A 17,059-nucleotide genomic window follows, 5' to 3' on the forward strand; every position below is an offset into this window, starting at 1 on the left:
TTTTGAAGGGGACATGAAATGGATAATTAATATACAACACAAGAGAATCTTCTACTTACATTTTATCTAGGTAGTTATTCACATCTTCATCCTTTTCATAGTCTTTGCACAACTGGGCTACCAGAGCTCCATAGGTAAGTACAAAGAGATCTCTGTTCTGTTAAGGGGGGAAATGGCATTTATGTCATAGTGCAAAACTAAGAACAAAATACTTTAAAATTTTCCCTGCTTCCTATGGAATAGTATAAAATCATTTCATTTTCAATGGCAGTGTAGTATGGTTCATGGAGCACTGGGCTTGGAGTCAGGCAGATTCAGATCTCATCTCTGACACTAGCTAGTGATTCTGAGCAAATCACTGCAGTTCTTTGAAACTCAGATAATTCCTTTCTTTTTTAAATTCAGAGATATTTTGTTTTCCCAATCACATCTAATAACAATTCTCAAAATACATTTCCCAAAATTATAAGATCCAAGTTGTCTCCTTCCCTTCCTTCCCTTCTTTCCCTTCCTCCTCTCAGGGATGGTAAGCAATTTGATCTGGGTTATACATTTATGATAATTCCCTGCTAAGTCACAGGTGGGTTATGATCTGGTAAAAAGGAGTTTCCACACCACTTCCCTACTCTTTCAAAAATCTTATTATGCATATACTTTATTTTTGAGTAACTTTTGAGGGCCACATGTAGAAATAAGCCTTCCAGAGGAGATAAAAGTATCAAATTATTATTTTTTTGGTCAATCAAAGCATATTTTACTATTGACTTCCATTACAAAGGTAGAAATATGGACTCATAGTTTTCAGAATTCTGAATTGGAGGCAGGGGCCCCACATTACATGTCAAACATTTTCAAATCTGTCTCCCCAAACATTTTTGTGAGCTGGCACTAATGAGAACAAATTATGCATGACAGAAGGACTAGTCCCTTATTAGTCAGTCCTCCATTTCACTTACTAGCTAGGTAATATTGGGTCATTTAACCTTTTTAGGAGCCAGTTTCCTCATTTGTAAAATTGAAAGATTATATTATGTGTCCCTGCTAGCTCTGCATCTCTAATTCTGTGATTCTAATTATGGACGTCATATAGCTTCTCAGGCTCAGTTTTCTCTCCTGTAAGATGGGAGAAGTTTTATTACTTCATTCACAGAGCAATGTGATGTAGTACTAGAATCAAGTAGAGCTAGAACTAGCATGGAAAACAAAGGCTTTTGTTCCAGGAACTGATATCTGGGAGTTTGAAAGAGATCTTTCACCCCTTCAATTTCTAGTTTTCTTATCTTGTCCTTTGAGCACCCATCCACTAGGTTCTGTGGCCATAATGTCCTTCTACCTGGGCTTATTTATCATCCCTGAGGAGCCAGCTGGCCTGGCAACCCATACCACATGGGATGTCTGAATTCAGTAAGGGATCAATTCAGGAACCCAAAGCTGATTATCTCCTTCCACATCAAAAATTTGACACTAAACCTCCTTAGACCCAATCCACCTTCTCCCTCCTTTCCCACTATGAACTCAGGAATCCTTTCTTTTTGTTAACCAACTCCCCTTCACCCTAGATTTCTTCCTCATGCTCCTTCCATTTCCCAGTGGTCACCAAAATCTAATTATCTCCTGAGGATGCTGCATCTCTTGATTCCTTCTCCAAAGATGACTGTTCCTTCTCATATATCCCCTAAGAAACTATCAGAAGCAGGACTTGGCATCCTTCTTGTTTCACTGCTACTTTCTGATATTCTTTCTGCTGTCATCATTCAAAGACTATATTTCTTGCTTTAGTGTTAACTCTATCTTGTCCAGATTCTCATTATTTTCATCTAAGAACCACGAGTTCATTCTCCCACACCTGAAGTAAATTCAGTAACTGACTCAGTTTTCTCCACCTCAATCCTTCTTTGCCTTCAAATACCATTTTCTTCCAGTTCCTCAGCTTCCTCGCCCCATTCCCATAGTAAATAGTCCAATCTTAGAACCCCTCCATTTACCTTACTCCTTCTAATGAATTTGCCTCGGGTGTCAGAATTCTTAATTATGGCTCTGTAGGAGAGAAGACTTGGTTTCGAATTCCAACTCTGACAATAAATAGCACATGACTATGGGCAAGTCCTTAATTTCTCTGAGCCTTGAAGAAACCTCCTGACACTTCTACACTGTTTTAATTAGAATCTTCTAAAAATTGCTATCTTTGTTGATGGAGGCAGTTCCCATACTGGTGAAATCACAAGTTTTTGAATGTATGGGAATTACCTCCATCAACAAAAATAGCAATTTTTAGAAGGTTTTAATTAAAACAGTTTTGTTGTGATGGAAGAATTTTGTATATGTCACAGCAATTATTCAGATGAAAGCAATTATTATTAAAGACATGCTCAGAATATGTGAACTGGAAACTAAATCCTCTATAGAAAAGTCATTTCTGTTTTGGTTCTGCCATTGGAATATAATGGGAAATCATTGGGCTTGAGGTCATCTGGCTCAGTTCCTGAATGAGGCAAGCTACCTAACCTTTCTGAGCCTCAGCTTCCTCATTTACAAAACAGAAATGATAATAATATTAATATTTGTGCTGCCTACCTAGTTGGGGTGGGAAGAGTGCTTTGTAAACTATCAAACACCATATAAATGTGAGCTGTGATTATCATTTTTCTCCTAGGCTACTGAGATATGTTTGAACAAAACAAATCAGGTCAAGCCCTCTTTTCTTCTCTGTTTGCAACGTATATCATCTGGGAGTGGAGATGAGAAAGTATCATTTCCCCTCAGAATCTATAGTCCTATTTTAAATGAGATTACATACAGATGGAGGGAACAATGCATTGATCAACCTATCAACAATACCAGATACCCAGAGAAAATGAGCTATTGTTTTTCTTTTCCACTCTTCTATTCAAAATTTTCCCTCTTCTTTTACCTTCTCCTCTTCTCATCTCTCTATAATTTATGCCACTACTATTATTGCCTTGAAATAGTGACTCATCTTTTTTAATATTTGTAAATAAGAGCAATAAAATGTTTTTGGGACTGGCTTGTGATTCCATTGGTATAGGGAACTCTCAGGTGAGGGAACTGCCTTCTGTAACTGCAGATCGACTCTTTCTCTGCAACTAATCATGTTAGAGAGCTAACCAGAGCTCTTGGGGTTCAAATGAATTGGCCAGGGTCAAACAGCCAACACAATCAGAGGTAGGATTGGGTACCCAAGTTTTCCTACATTTGAGGTCAGCTTTCTAATCACCATGCTATACTTCTTCACAAATGAGGCAATTTAGTACAGTGAATATTCTTAAAATATTAAAAATGAGGAGTAGCTATAACTGAGATATAACAATCAAAAAATTCCAACCAAAAAAAAAAAATGGGTTAGCCTAGGGCTCTGACAAGCCATAGCAGGGAGTGGGTTCTGGCCACTGAGGCCTGCAATGCAAATCATCAGAAATGTTTTGAAACTGGAAACAAAATGTTCTGCGTACCATGGAATGTGCTGAAGCAGAGGATGAAATTGCTGGTAAATGCCAATCCTACAACATAAAAAGAAGCAAAAGTGAAGGAAGTAAAAATGACCAAATACTGCAGAGCTTTCTGTTGCTGCTAACAGCCCATGAAAAGTAATATATAACAACAGGCAAAGAAAAGCATTGGAAAAAACCTTCAGTTCATACCCATGGACCCTGGCTTTAGCTTTATGCCAATTGATAACTGTTATCAGATGAAACATTTTCTCAAATCCTAATTAATCATTAGAGTTTGGTTTTACTCTGTGGCTGATTTCACATATATGTATATATACTCACATGCACACACATGTATATAATACAAATATGAATATATTTTATATATTACATATGTATTATATACTATATTATATGTGTGTAATATATTTATATGCATATATGTATATAGTTTAACTTTTCAAATATCCATTCCTTTTTTTAAAAAAAGCAGAAACTTGGGCTTTAACTGTTTCTGAAAAAATGAGAGATTGTTTATGGAACCAAGTTAGTGAGTTAAGTACATCTCAATCAAATGTTTCATCTTTTAAGGACTTAGAAATATCTTTATTCTCTGATGTAAGCAGAGTGCCATATTCTGCTATTGTTACATCGGCTTCTTCCATGATATTTCTTGTAGCATCACTGCATAAAATGACCCTTTCTGCCTTAGCCATAATGCGTCTAGGCATAGCCTCTGTCCAAGTAGCCCATGCAGGGTTTGGGGACCATACGCAGACACATTCCAAGAGAATTTAAGAGACAGTAAGTTGTTCTTATCAAAATTATTGTGAAGGGTCTAAGAATGTTAACTTAGGGAGGAGAGTTCAGGGATAGAGATCTCCTCTTTAGCTCAAGACCGATACTTTATATAAAGAATGAATGAAGTGATTGTAGCACTGTGGAACTATCATTTTGCTTCCAAAGCAGTTGAAAAGGAAAAATCTCCAATGATGATCAAATGCAGTAAATTGGATCAGCCTTAAGTGGATTATAACCATATTTTGTGAGCAATTTAAAATTATCAGCTGATTAGAAAATGATGCCAAGATTGCAGGTTCAATCTAAATTGAGTTGGCTTTCATTCTGTCCTTTTATCATGAAGCCCATCCTGAGTTACAGCCTTTTTTATACAAATAAACTGTTGGGCAAAGCAGAGTCCAGGAGAGAGAAATTCATCAGCACAAATTCAATTCTATTCCTTAGAAAACACCTCAAAAGAAATCCTCTGCTGGACAGCAGCTTCATCTTCAGCAGCAATGTGGCATAATAGATAAAAGAACTGAATCTGATGTCAGGAAAACCTAAATTCAAATCCTACTTCTGACCTCAGCTGTGTGACTTTCAGCAAGTCACATAACTTCTATGCCTTGCATGTAAAATAGGGATAATATCAGCATCTACCTCACAGGATTGTCATGAGACTAAAGTGAGGAAACATTTGTAAAGCATTTTGCAAGCCATAAAGTACTATGTGTATTATTTTCACATAGAGAAGACACTATGTTATAATTTTTAATGGTTCTTTGATGCTTTGGGCATTTTAAGGGAAAAAGTTCCTTTAAAGTCACATTCAATTAAGAGATATCACAAAACTGCTTAATAATATTCACAACCAAAAGAAAAAGTTCATTAATTAAAAAATTTGAATGCTATATAAAAGAGTATATCATTCAGAGTCATAAGGGGTTCTGCAAATATTTTTAACTACCATCTTAGAGCCTGCTATGGCAATCCTAAATGCCACCTGTCAGAATTGCTTCAAGTGTAATCATCTGATTCAATAGCCAGCAGTCTTGATAGTGTGAGGTTGGCGATTATTAATCTAAAATAAGTTTTCAAATCTCTGACTTCTCTATGCCTAAAATTGCAGTCTGTGGCAAGAAATATGAAATAATATTTCTACCACCACCAAACCCCAGTAAAAAAGCTTAAGATTTTCTTTTAAATGACTGAATTTAAAGGAATTTGCTGAGAAAAAAACACACTACAAGCTGAATCATAGAAATGATCACTAAATTTAAATATATTAAGAAGTATTCTTAATGCATGGATTTTAACCCCTAGCTTTCTTCTGTTGGCTCCAGTTGATGTTAACACAGTTAATTACATATGTACAATTTTATACATATATATTTACACACATTTATTACCTAATTCATGCAGCATTATCAAACAACTTATTAATCATATTATAATTATAGAGTTACAAGTAAAATAAACTTGCCTTAGTGATCATTTCACATCTCTTAGGATGGCTCTAATTAGAAAGAAAGATACACCCCAAAAATGTTTTTTATGGCATCTCTCGCTCCCTTAGAGTACTTTTAATGTTTCACCATAATTATAAATATTCCCAGAGGTGTCATGAATACAGGTTTCATTAAACTTTCTGTTGATAGATGAGCAATTTCAAATACTACTACTCCATGGAACAACTTTTTTTTTTAATCATCCCCGCAAACTGAGGTAGAGTTCAAGAAACCACATTCTTGGAAATAGAGAACACTGTTAAATATATTGAAATGCATAGAAAAAAAAATCTTACAATTTTATGGTATTCTGGTCGTCTGTTTCCAGGACGAGACATGATACTTGAACAATGAAGAATGGGATGTTCAGTTTCTTTCCTTTTGCCTATGATCAGTCCTCTCTCACTCTAAAGTCTCTTTGCATTCCAAAAGGATTACTTTCATGCTCTCCACACTCTTGTTGCTCTGTGTTCAATTGCAGAGGTGAAATTTTGTGGGCAGAAGAATTAACTTCAAGCCCCAATAACTTGATAGAGATCAAATAACTGCTCCACCCAAAAGGATAGATCTACAGACATAATAGTTGGATATCTCTGTGTGAAGTTAGAACCAGCTGCACAGCTCAGCTCAGAGACACTGAGAATTCTTTTGCCTTAGGGAATATGTGAGTGGTATTCTGTTCTCATGCCAAGATTTTTTTTTTAATCGCAAATAAACTTTCACAGTCCAAGAGAAATCTCAATGCTGGCATTGTATACTCCTTGCATTGATTGTTCTATAAATTAGAGAGACACTATCATCAATTTATAGGTTCTAAGTCTTGGTTAAAAACTGAAAAAAAAATGCACTTTTTATAATATAGTTTTAATTATCCTTTTAAAGTTTTATTTTATTTTAAATATAATTTAATAATATTTTAAATAAAAATATAGCTTTAAAAATACATAATTTCAGAATATAAAACAAACATCTTACCAAGATTTTAAATTAGGGGATGGGGAGGGAGGGATAAGAGATTTAATAATTTCCCTTTAGAATTAGTAGACATTTTTATTACAGTCTGGTCACTTGTATTTGTGTCAAACTTTTGAAGGATTTTAATTACTTAAGAGTTCTATTCTTTCTCACTGAGGGAATTTGGTTGAGAAATCAGTGGGTCAGCTGGGTGGCTCAGTGGATTGAGAGTCAGTTCTAGAGATGGGAGGTCCTGGACTTAAATCTGGGGAAGTGAGGAATGTCCTCAAGTTCATGGAGAGGGGGAGGGAAACAGCTCTGTCCCTCTGACTTTCTAGTAATGAACTCTGATGGGCAACTGCAGGTGTGCCCTTTTTGGCACATGTGCCATAGGTTCACCATCACTGTCCTAGGTGAAGAGAAGAATGTAGTTGGTCACTACTTGTAACCAAATCACTAATAGCAGCCAAAGGGTAGATAAAGTGGCCTGCCCCTACTGAGTTTGTATAAAGTGGGTTGACTTGTGAAAGATGTTAGATGAGAAACAAAGAATGCCCTGTCCATTTGTGTTTTCAAAAAAATATATTTTTAGAAAAGTTAGATTCTTTTCACAGTATGATGTTATGAAGGAATGGAGGAATTCCTTCACTGAAGATTAGTATTTACTAACAATTTTCTAAGTGTAAAGCATTGTGTGAAATAATAGGGATACAATGAGAATAGTAAAGCCAGAGTTTACATTCTAGTGAAGGAGACAACATGCATGGAATATTTCAGCTGCAAGTCAGATGGAAAAGCCCCATTGTCCTTAGGGTATCTACAAAGCGTGTAGTAATACCTTTCTTTAGAGTCATTTTATTTTCACTGATAAAATGATTATCAATTCTAGAAGAAGAACTAATTGAAGGACTGCAGTGGCAAGAACTTTCTTTTCAAGTCTTTAGCAGCTATGGCCATGGCTCCAAGAAGAGCAGAAGCCAGACTATATCTCTAGTAGGGTTGGTTCCCAGGATGATGGCTGAGGGCTACTCCCAAGGTTCTTGAGCTCAGAGTCCTAGGCTATCTTCATCAGTGTCTGAGAGGAAATAGTAGTCAAAATGGTGGCAGTGGTTTCATTTGTCTGGCACATGCTGCCTTCCTGTCTCTCTTTCAGAGTGTCTTGCTTCTTCAACTACACAGGTTGACCCACCTTCTGAATGATAGTTATCTGACAGTTGATGGCGATGGCTGGAGCCTTCTCCACGTTTCCTGTGATGTGATGGCTGGTTTGGTGATCTGGGGAACACTGCCACCACTCCTAGGGCTCTTGTGCTTGTCTTCCTTTTGGTAGCCTTTGGTGAATAGTCACTACTAATGGTGATAAGAAAGATGAACTTTTCTGCACAATGATCTCTCCCCTGTAAGAGTTGGGCTGAAGGTAAGCTTGATGTTGGGGGGGCGGGTGCTGCTATTTCTAAGACTCTTAGGTTCAGGATCCTGGGCTGTTTCCATTAATATTTGAGGAGAAATAGTGGCCAAGGGTGGTGGCCAAATGTGGTGGTGGTGGAGTTTTGATTTGCACAGCATGTGCTATTTTCTGTTTCTTATTCAAAATACCTTGATTCTTCATCTACATTCCCTGTTTTGCATGTAGCAATTGGAAGGGAGTGATAGAAGTGGCTATAACCTTTTCCTCTGGAATTGTTTCCCTAGATGATGGTTATGATGGCTGGGCTGACTCACTGAAGAAAAAAAAATCAAGTCAGTTCCTGATGTCATAATGAGCAGTGGATCTTCAGGGACATCGAGTTATCAGACTGATGGGCAAATGGAAGCTCTGAAGTTTAATAATCTATAATGATACTGATGAAGAGGCAAAAGCTCTTTACTTTCTTCTAATATTCCCCAAGATACTCAAATATCAAAGATTCCCTTTATTTATGCAACATTATGGACATTTAAATTTCAAACAACAAAACCTGTTATCTCAACAACTTTAAGGTACATGTGATCAAAGCTTTTCCAGAAATAGAAACCTAAAGTTCAGTTTGAAAGTAACTCCACTCTTCATAGCTTAAATCCATTAGCCCTATTCAATTTGGCAAATAGCTAACTCTAAAATAAGAAATTAGTGACCACTTCAAAGGCCCTTACCAGAGATTTTATTATAGATGAAACTTAAAAGCCCAAAGATAGCAATATATGGAATTTTAGAGTAATTAATGTATTACCATCGTGTTCTATTGTCTCCAAAGACTTGCCAACACAGTAAAATAAATTTGAGTGGGTGTTAGGGGGCTCCCCCGGTACAGAAATAAGGCACTAATAGTTCTTGGTAGGCAAATTAAAAAAAAAAAAGAGGAACCAAGGTGAGGTGACATCATAAACTGCACTTAGTTTGACAATAAGTCTACATTCTGCACAAGGTCCTTGACAATGACAAAAACAATCAGAAAACTGGGGAGAAAAGTGGTACTGTATGGTAAGAATGGTGACACTGAATTTAGCTGGATATCTCCATGTTCTGAGCCCTGAAATCACTTTTGCCTTAGACTCATGTGGGCTCCCTTTGCCAACCCTTGTCTCTTTTCCATTAATTTTAGAAATACGTCCATATCCACTGTGACACAATCGAATGCGATGAACTTCTCTACTAGCAGCAATGCAATGATCCAGGACAATTCTGAGGGACTTATGAGAAAGAAAGCTATCCACATCCAGAGAAAGAACTGTGGGAGTAGAAACACAGAAGAAAAACAACTGCTTGATCACATGGTTCAATGGGAATATGACTGGGGATGTAGATTCTAAAGAATCACCCTAATGCAAATATTAATAATATGGAAATAGGTCTTGATCAATGACATATGTAAAACCCAGTGGAATTGCTCATTGGCTACAGGAGGGGGGTGAGAGGAGGGGAGGGAAAGAACATGATTCATGTAACTATAGGAAAATATTCTTAATTAATTAATTGAACTTTAAAGAAAGAAATACATCCATAGCTGCAACAGACAGAGATACCGAGGTTAATTTTGGCTAGGCAACTGCTCTGCATGACAGAGTGCACAGTGCTGAGCATGGTAGGTGGGCAGTGTCTTTGTTCACCCAGGATTGCACGTTTGTTTTCTTTAGAGAAGAACTGTTTCTTAGGCTGCCCAGAACCCACTGATTTTTGCATTTGCATGCAGGTAGAAAGGTTAGGGAATGATGAAGAAGGGCTATTTACTCATTATTCATGTGTGTTTGGTAGGATCTTAGGGTATTGCTTTGGTATCCCACTATGCTTCCCTCAAATCCCCCAGTGCCTCACCTTCCATGCTAAGGAAACCAGGCAGCTTGATAATATTTCCAGGAACTTGAAAGTAGGAGAGAAAAAAAGGTGCAAAAATGTAAGTCTGGATGTATATTATTGTGTGAATAAGCTGGGATAAAGTAAAATAATCAAATTTGTTGACCTGGGCAGTGAACTTTGTATCTTTTCAGATATCTAATATATCTCTAACATATAATATAATAATAATTTTCATCTCTAATATATCCTTTTTCAACAATTGCTTATTTTTAAATGATTTGGCATTCAACTAACAAAATTTTCATATATATTCTTTAATTCATTATGAAATCATACTTGGCAAATTGGATATTAAGTGTACTTAAAAAAAAACAACTCTTACCTTCCATCTTAGAATCAATATTGTATATTGGTTCCAAGGCAAAAGAGTGGTAAGGGCTAGGCAATTGGGGTTAAGTGACTTGCCCAGGTCATATAACTAGGAAGTGTGTACAGTCAGATTTGAACCCAGGACCTTCCATCTGGGTCTGGCTCTCAATCCACTGAGCTACCTAGCTGCCCCTTAAGTGTACTTTTGATAAATAGAACATTTTTCTACAGATCTTGATTATGTCCCACAGATTTTCAAAGAAGATTAATCAGATGAATTCCCAGACCACTGACACATGTTAAGGTCCATGTCTTGCATAAATTATTTTATCTATTATGATATGTAAGATGGAAAATTTGTATTTCAGTATTCTATCACAATTTGAAATTTTTTAAATTCCAGGAAAATTCTACTTCTCAGTATCTTAATATATCTATCAGACTTTATAATTCCTTCAATGGGGACAAGACTTCCAGGCCCATTGAAAATCTTTTTATAATCTCCAAAACATTTTTAGATAGATATCTTATAGGCTGATGAAAAAAGCCTTTGTCTTATAAGTTTAACCTGGACTTCTGACAATAGCTTTAACGTAACTTTGAATGGAAAGTGAGTTTTATTAGTAAAAATTATATTTTTTCCAGTCTTCAGCATTCTTGTCTATGTATTGTATTACACATTATACTTTTTCTTAATAGTGGTTTTTCCCATAGTTTGTCAGTGTTTAGTGTTGCTTTTAATTTTTTACTTAACTTTTTTCCTTTGTGCTTGGGTACAACTTCTCCAAGTCAATAGCCAATATTGCTAATAGTCACTGAAGTGCGTTCTTTAAAAGTTAATATTGCATATTAAGTTCCTAGAGAGAAAGGTCTGAATTTTTTGTCTATTTGTCTTTGTATCCCTAGAGCCTGGGATGATGTCAGCCACAAAGCAGGTACTTAAATAAATTGAGTTAACAAACTTTTTTGAAAACACCTACTATATGTTTCATTATGCTAAGTAATAGAGAAATAAAGTTAAACTAACAAACTAACAAAACCTCTGATTTAAAGAATTTAAATCATAATAAATAATACTTATTTTATTATGATATATATTTTATTATAAATTTTTAAATAATAATAATAAATTAGTTAAAAGAATTTAAAGAATGCCTGATGGGGAGATACCATGAAAACAATTCTGTACAAATAACATACATATATATGTACATATTGCGTAAGTTGGAGGAGATCTCAGTAGGAAGGCACTGAAATTGAGAAGGATTGCAAAAGACTTCTTGCAGAAGATAGGACTTTAGCTGAGAAGATAGGAGGAAGTGATGAGGAGTAAATTCCAAGTGTGAGAGACAGCCAATGAAAAACCTTCAAAGCTTAGAGATGGAGTTTGTTGTGCAAGAAACAGTGAGTAGGCTGGTGTTCCTAGTTTATAGTGTATTTAGAGGGTAATATGGAATGAGAAACCTGGAAAGGCAGAAAAGGTCCAGGTTATTAAGGGCTTTAATGGCCAAAGAGATTTTATGTTTGATGTTAAAAGGTCAGAGGGAGCCACAGGAATTTAAAAGTAGACCTGGACCTGCACTTTAGGAAAATCAATTTGACAGATGAGTGGAGGATAAACTGAAGTGATAAGTTAAGAAACTTAATACCAACTAACAGACTATTGTAATTGTTCAGATCTGAGATGATGAAGTCCTCCATCAAGGAGGTGGTAGTGTTATAGGAGAAAAGGAGGTATATTCTAGTGATGCTGTGAAGATGAAATTAACAGGCTTTGGCAATGGAATGGATATGGTGATGAGAGACAGTAAAGAGTCAAAAATAACACCTATGTTTCAAGGCTGGGTGAGTGGGAAGATAGTGGTACCCTCAAGAGTAACAGGTTGATAAGAAAAGAAGGGTTTGGAAGGAAATACAATGAATTCAGCTTTGGAAATGTTGAGTTTAAAGGATTGGCAAACTCATTGTTGTCTTTGTTTAAGAAATTTCCATAATTACTTTAACCTTCAACAGCCATCACCCTAATTAGTTAGTAGACATCAACGTTGGGACAAGACCTTCAACAAGCCAAAAGATTACAGCTCACTTAAGGTTCAGATGATGGTTAGCATTTTTTAGCAATAAATATCTTAAATTAAAGTATGTGCATTGTTTTTTTAGACATACTACTATAGCATACTTAATAGACTATAGTATAGGGTAAATATAATATAGCAAAAATATAGTATAGTGTAACTTTTATATACACTGGGAAACCAAAAAATTTGTGTGGCTTGCTTTATTGCAATATTGGCTTTATTGTGTTGGTCTGCACTCCAGAAATATCTTCTAAGTATGACTATAGTAGATTTTTACTATGGACTTTGCTTGAAGAGTCAACAATCTTACTATTCCACCAAGATTCTTTTTCCCTTCAGAACCATCCCTGCCCATATAAAACCTAATTTCACCTTTATAAAACTGTATTAAAAAATCACATAATGTGATTTGCTCCAGGACCCTAATCTCCTAAGGGAGCAGCCTTTACACCTCAACAGTATGTTTTCCCATTCTACCTTTTCAATTCAATTACATGGCTATTTTAGAACAGTGGAGAGAATTCTGGATCTGGAATCAGGAAGACCTGATTTTAAATCCAGCCTGGGGCTCTTATTAGCTCAATGACCCTAGGCAATTAATTCAAGTACTCTTTGAATATTGGTCATGCTCAATTCATCTAGGCAATGTAGTAGATAGAGTACTGGACCTAGAATCAGCAAGAGTTGAATTTGGTTTTGGTGTCAGATGCTTACTAGCTGTGGGCAAGTCACTTGCCTCTATATGCCTCAGTTTCCCCAACTATAAAATGGAAATAATAATAGCAACCACCTCCCATGGTTATCATGAGGATCCAATAAGATCTTAACACAGTGCCTGGGACATGGTAAATGCTTAATAAAAGCTTGTTTCCTTCCTCTTTCCAACAATAAGTTATTAATTACCTATTCTGTTCAGAACATTTCTAAGTCTTAGGAAAGGACAAAAAGTAAATAAGATACAGTCCTTGCCTGAATGGAGTTTATGAACACCTTAGTATATGCACAAATAGCTATACTCAACAAAATATAGGATAAGTACATCACAGAAGTACAAAAGAGCATTTTATGATGAGGGGGATTGCTTCAGAACTTTGGGGAGGGTATTATGAATGTCTCTTGGTGGAAGACATGGCATTTGACTTTTTTTTTCATTTTTTATTTTTTAGAAAAAATTTTTCCATGGTTACATGATTCATATTCTTGCTCTCTCTCATCCCACCCCCGAACCCCCAGTAGCTGGCGCACATTTCCATTGGTTTCTTCATGTGTCATTGATCAAGATCTATTTCTATATTATTGGTAATTGTTCTAGGGTGATCATTAAGAATCTACATCCCAAATTGTGTCCACATCAACTGATGTGTTCAAGCAGTTGTTTTTCTTTTGTGTTTGCACTCCTGTAGTTTTTTATCTAAATGTGGAGAGCATTCTTTTCCATAAATCCCTCAGAATTGTCCTGAGTCATTGCGCTGCTGCTAGTACGGAAGTCCATTACATTTGATTGTACCACAGTGTATCAGTCCCTGTATACAATGTTCTCCTAGTTCTGCTTCTTTCACTCTGCATCACTTCCTGGAGGTCTTTCCAGTTCACATGGAATTCCTCCAATTTATTATTCCTTTAAGCACAATAGTAGTCCATCACCAGCATATACCACAATTTGTTCAGCCATTCCCCAATTGAAGGACATACCCTCATTTTCTAGTTCTTTGCCACCACAAAGAGTGCAGCTACAAAGATTTTTGTACAAGTCTTTTTATCTGTTATCTCTTTGGGGTACAAACCTAGCAATGGTATGGCTGGATCAAAGGGAAGGCAGTCTTTTAGAGCTCTTTGGGCGTAGTTCCAAATTGCCATCCAGAATGGTTAAATCAGTTCACAACTCCACCAGCAATGCATTAATTGACATTGGTTTTTAATGGGAATCCAAAGGAGGCAGCTAGGTGTCTCAGTGGATACTGTATTCGAACTGGAGTCAGGAAGACCTGAGTTCAAATTCTGTCTTCAGACACTAGATAGCTGTGTGACCCTGGACAAGTCACAACCTCTGTTTGACTTAATGCACTAGAAAAGGAAATGGCAAACCACTTCAGTATCTTTATCAAGAAAACGAAGAGTTTTGTCTAAACATTACTAAACATAAGAACCCTGAAGTCCATTTTATTAATGGCCAGGAATTGAGGGTTGTGGAAGAATGATGTCTGCAGTGTAAAGGCAAATGAATGTTCCAACTCCGATATTTTGTGAATGTGGTACATATATGTAATGAATAACACTTTTAGTTTCTGGCAAAGGTGATTTACAAGGCCTTATCAAAGGTTTGAGAAGCTGGGAGATACCTCTAGGCAAAGACCACTTGTACTCCCATTACAGAGAAAACCAGTAGAGCCACAGGGAGCAGAGGAACTAAATAACAGATAATTATACCACCTTTCTGGTATGTGGAGGTGGCATTTAGCTGGAGTATTTAATGAGGAAAGGTGCTAATGATTGCTGATGGGTGTAAGAATGGTCACAACACTGTTTTTTAAAAGATCTTAGTTTATTTTATTTTTTACCAATTATATATAATAAATTCCTACATAAGTTTTCTGAAGTTATATGATCCTAACTGTCTTCCTCCCTTCCCTACCCCATCCTAGAGGGGCAAGCAATTTTATCTGGGTAATACATGTATTATCAGGCAAAATATATTTTCATATTGTTCATTTTTTGTAAATGAATAATTATATAAAACAACCCCCCCAATCCAAATAAACAAGTGAAAAATAACATTCTTTCATCTGCATTCTGCCTCAAACAGTTCTTTCTCTGGAGGTAGAAAGTATGCTCATAAGTCCCTCAGAATTCTCCTGAATCATTGTATTGCTAAGAGTAGCTAAATCTCTCACGGTCAATCATTCCACAATGTTGCCATTACTATGTACAATTTTCTCCTGGTTCTGTTTATTTCACTCTGCATCAGTTCATGTAGATCTTTCCAGTTCTTTCTGAAATCATCCTGTCATCATTTCTTATAGCACAATAGTTTTCCATTACCAACATGTATGACAATTTGTTCAGCCATTCCCCAGTTGATGGACATCTTTTCAATTTCCATTTCTTTGTCACCACTAAAAGAGTAGCTACAAATATTTTTGTACAAGTAGGTCCCTTCCCCCTTTTTATCTCTTTGTGATACAGACCTAGTAGTGGTATTACTGGGTCAAAGAGTATACATTGTTTTATAGCCATTTATAATTCCAAATTGCCCTCCAGAATGGTTGGATCAGTTCACAACTCCACCAGCAATGCATTATGTCCCAATGTTACCACATTCTCACCAACATTTATCACTTTCCTTTACCATCATATTGGCCAATCTGATAGGTGTGTGATAGTACATCAGAGCTGTTTGAATTTGCATTTCTCTAATCAAGACAGCACTATTGTTTTGAGGCAGAATTAGCAAAATATGGAGAAAGGGCCAGAGTAAGCCTTCAAGACACAAGGAAGGAAGTGTACAGCTCCCTTTTTATGAACATCCTGGGAAACCTTTCTTTTATAGATGATTTTTGTGTGCTCTTTTGGTATGTAGATCTGCTAAAAGGGCAGTGGAAATATGAGAGAGGGGGTAAATTGTGCTATCTGTGTCTCCTCACCAATGTCTCATAGCCATGCTTAGTACTTGCCTCAAAGCAGGATTTTTTCATCCAAAGGTTGAATCTATTTTGAACCAGTAATTCATATCATTCAGGCTCTAAAAATGACTAATCTTAGACTCTGTCTGTACGTTCCAGGCACTGTACTAAGTGCTTCTACAGATCTTATTTAATCCACAAATAATCCTGTGAGGTAAGTGTTATTATGATTCTATTTTACAAGTGAGGAAACTGAAACAGCTAAAATAATTAAGTGACTTGCCCATAGCTATGAAGTGTCTGGGGCCAAAATTTAATTCAGTTCTTGCTTACTCCAGGCCCAAAGTGCTATCTACTACCTACATGAGTTGAGCATGGCCCATATTCAACTAGCACTCAATAAATGTTTCTCAAATATGATTCTACCTCAGAAATTAGGAAGACTCTTGGACCTAATTCTGCCTAATTAATCAAGAATGAATTAAGGGCTTAATACATACTAGGTAATTATGCTAACTTATGAAAATACAAAGAAAAAAATGAAAGATCCTTGCCCTCAAGGACCTTATACAAGAGAAGACATGTGCACATTAAGAAGCAATGTATAGGGGGCAGCTGGGTAGCTCAGTGGATTGAGAGCCAGGCCTAGAGACAGGAGGTCCTAGGTTCAAATCCGGCCTCAGACACTTCCCAGCTGTGTGACCTTGGGCAAGTCACTTGACCCCCATTGCCTACCCTTACCAATCTTCCACCTATAAGTCAATACTCAGAAGTTAAGGGTTTAAAATTTAAAAAAAAAAAAAAGCAATGTATAGGACCTAGATTCATCAGACACTTCCTAGCTGTGTGACTCTAGGCAAGTCACTTAACCCCCATTGCCTAGCCCTTACTCCTCTTCTGCCTTGGACCCAAAACATAATATTGATTCTAAGACAGAAAAGAAGAAGAAGAAGAAGAAGAAGAAGAAGAAGAAGAAGAAGAAGAAGAAGAAGAAGAAGAAGAAGAAGAAGAAGAAGAAGAAGAA

General features: G+C 36.4%; 1 protein-coding gene across 2 annotated transcripts in view; it reads right to left on the reverse strand.

The window, feature by feature from the left end:
• The window catches only part of TRAPPC3L (trafficking protein particle complex subunit 3L), a 70,975-nt gene extending 64,897 nt beyond the window's left edge, over nt 1-6,078 (reverse strand). The window contains exons 1-3 of one of the 2 annotated variants that reach the window (XM_044674397.1): nt 6,037-6,078; nt 3,471-3,518; nt 60-157 (exon numbers count right to left, since the gene is read on the reverse strand). In XM_044674397.1, coding sequence (XP_044530332.1) covers nt 60-157; nt 3,471-3,518; nt 6,037-6,078 — 188 coding nt within the window. The remainder of the gene's footprint in view (nt 1-59; nt 158-3,470; nt 3,519-6,036) is intronic. The other variant, XM_044674398.1, reaches the window with a different exon arrangement.
• Nucleotides 6,079-17,059: the final 10,981 nt, after the last annotated feature.

This window comes from Gracilinanus agilis, chromosome 4 (assembly GCF_016433145.1).
Source record: "Gracilinanus agilis isolate LMUSP501 chromosome 4, AgileGrace, whole genome shotgun sequence".
Taxonomy (NCBI): domain Eukaryota; kingdom Metazoa; phylum Chordata; class Mammalia; order Didelphimorphia; family Didelphidae; genus Gracilinanus; species Gracilinanus agilis.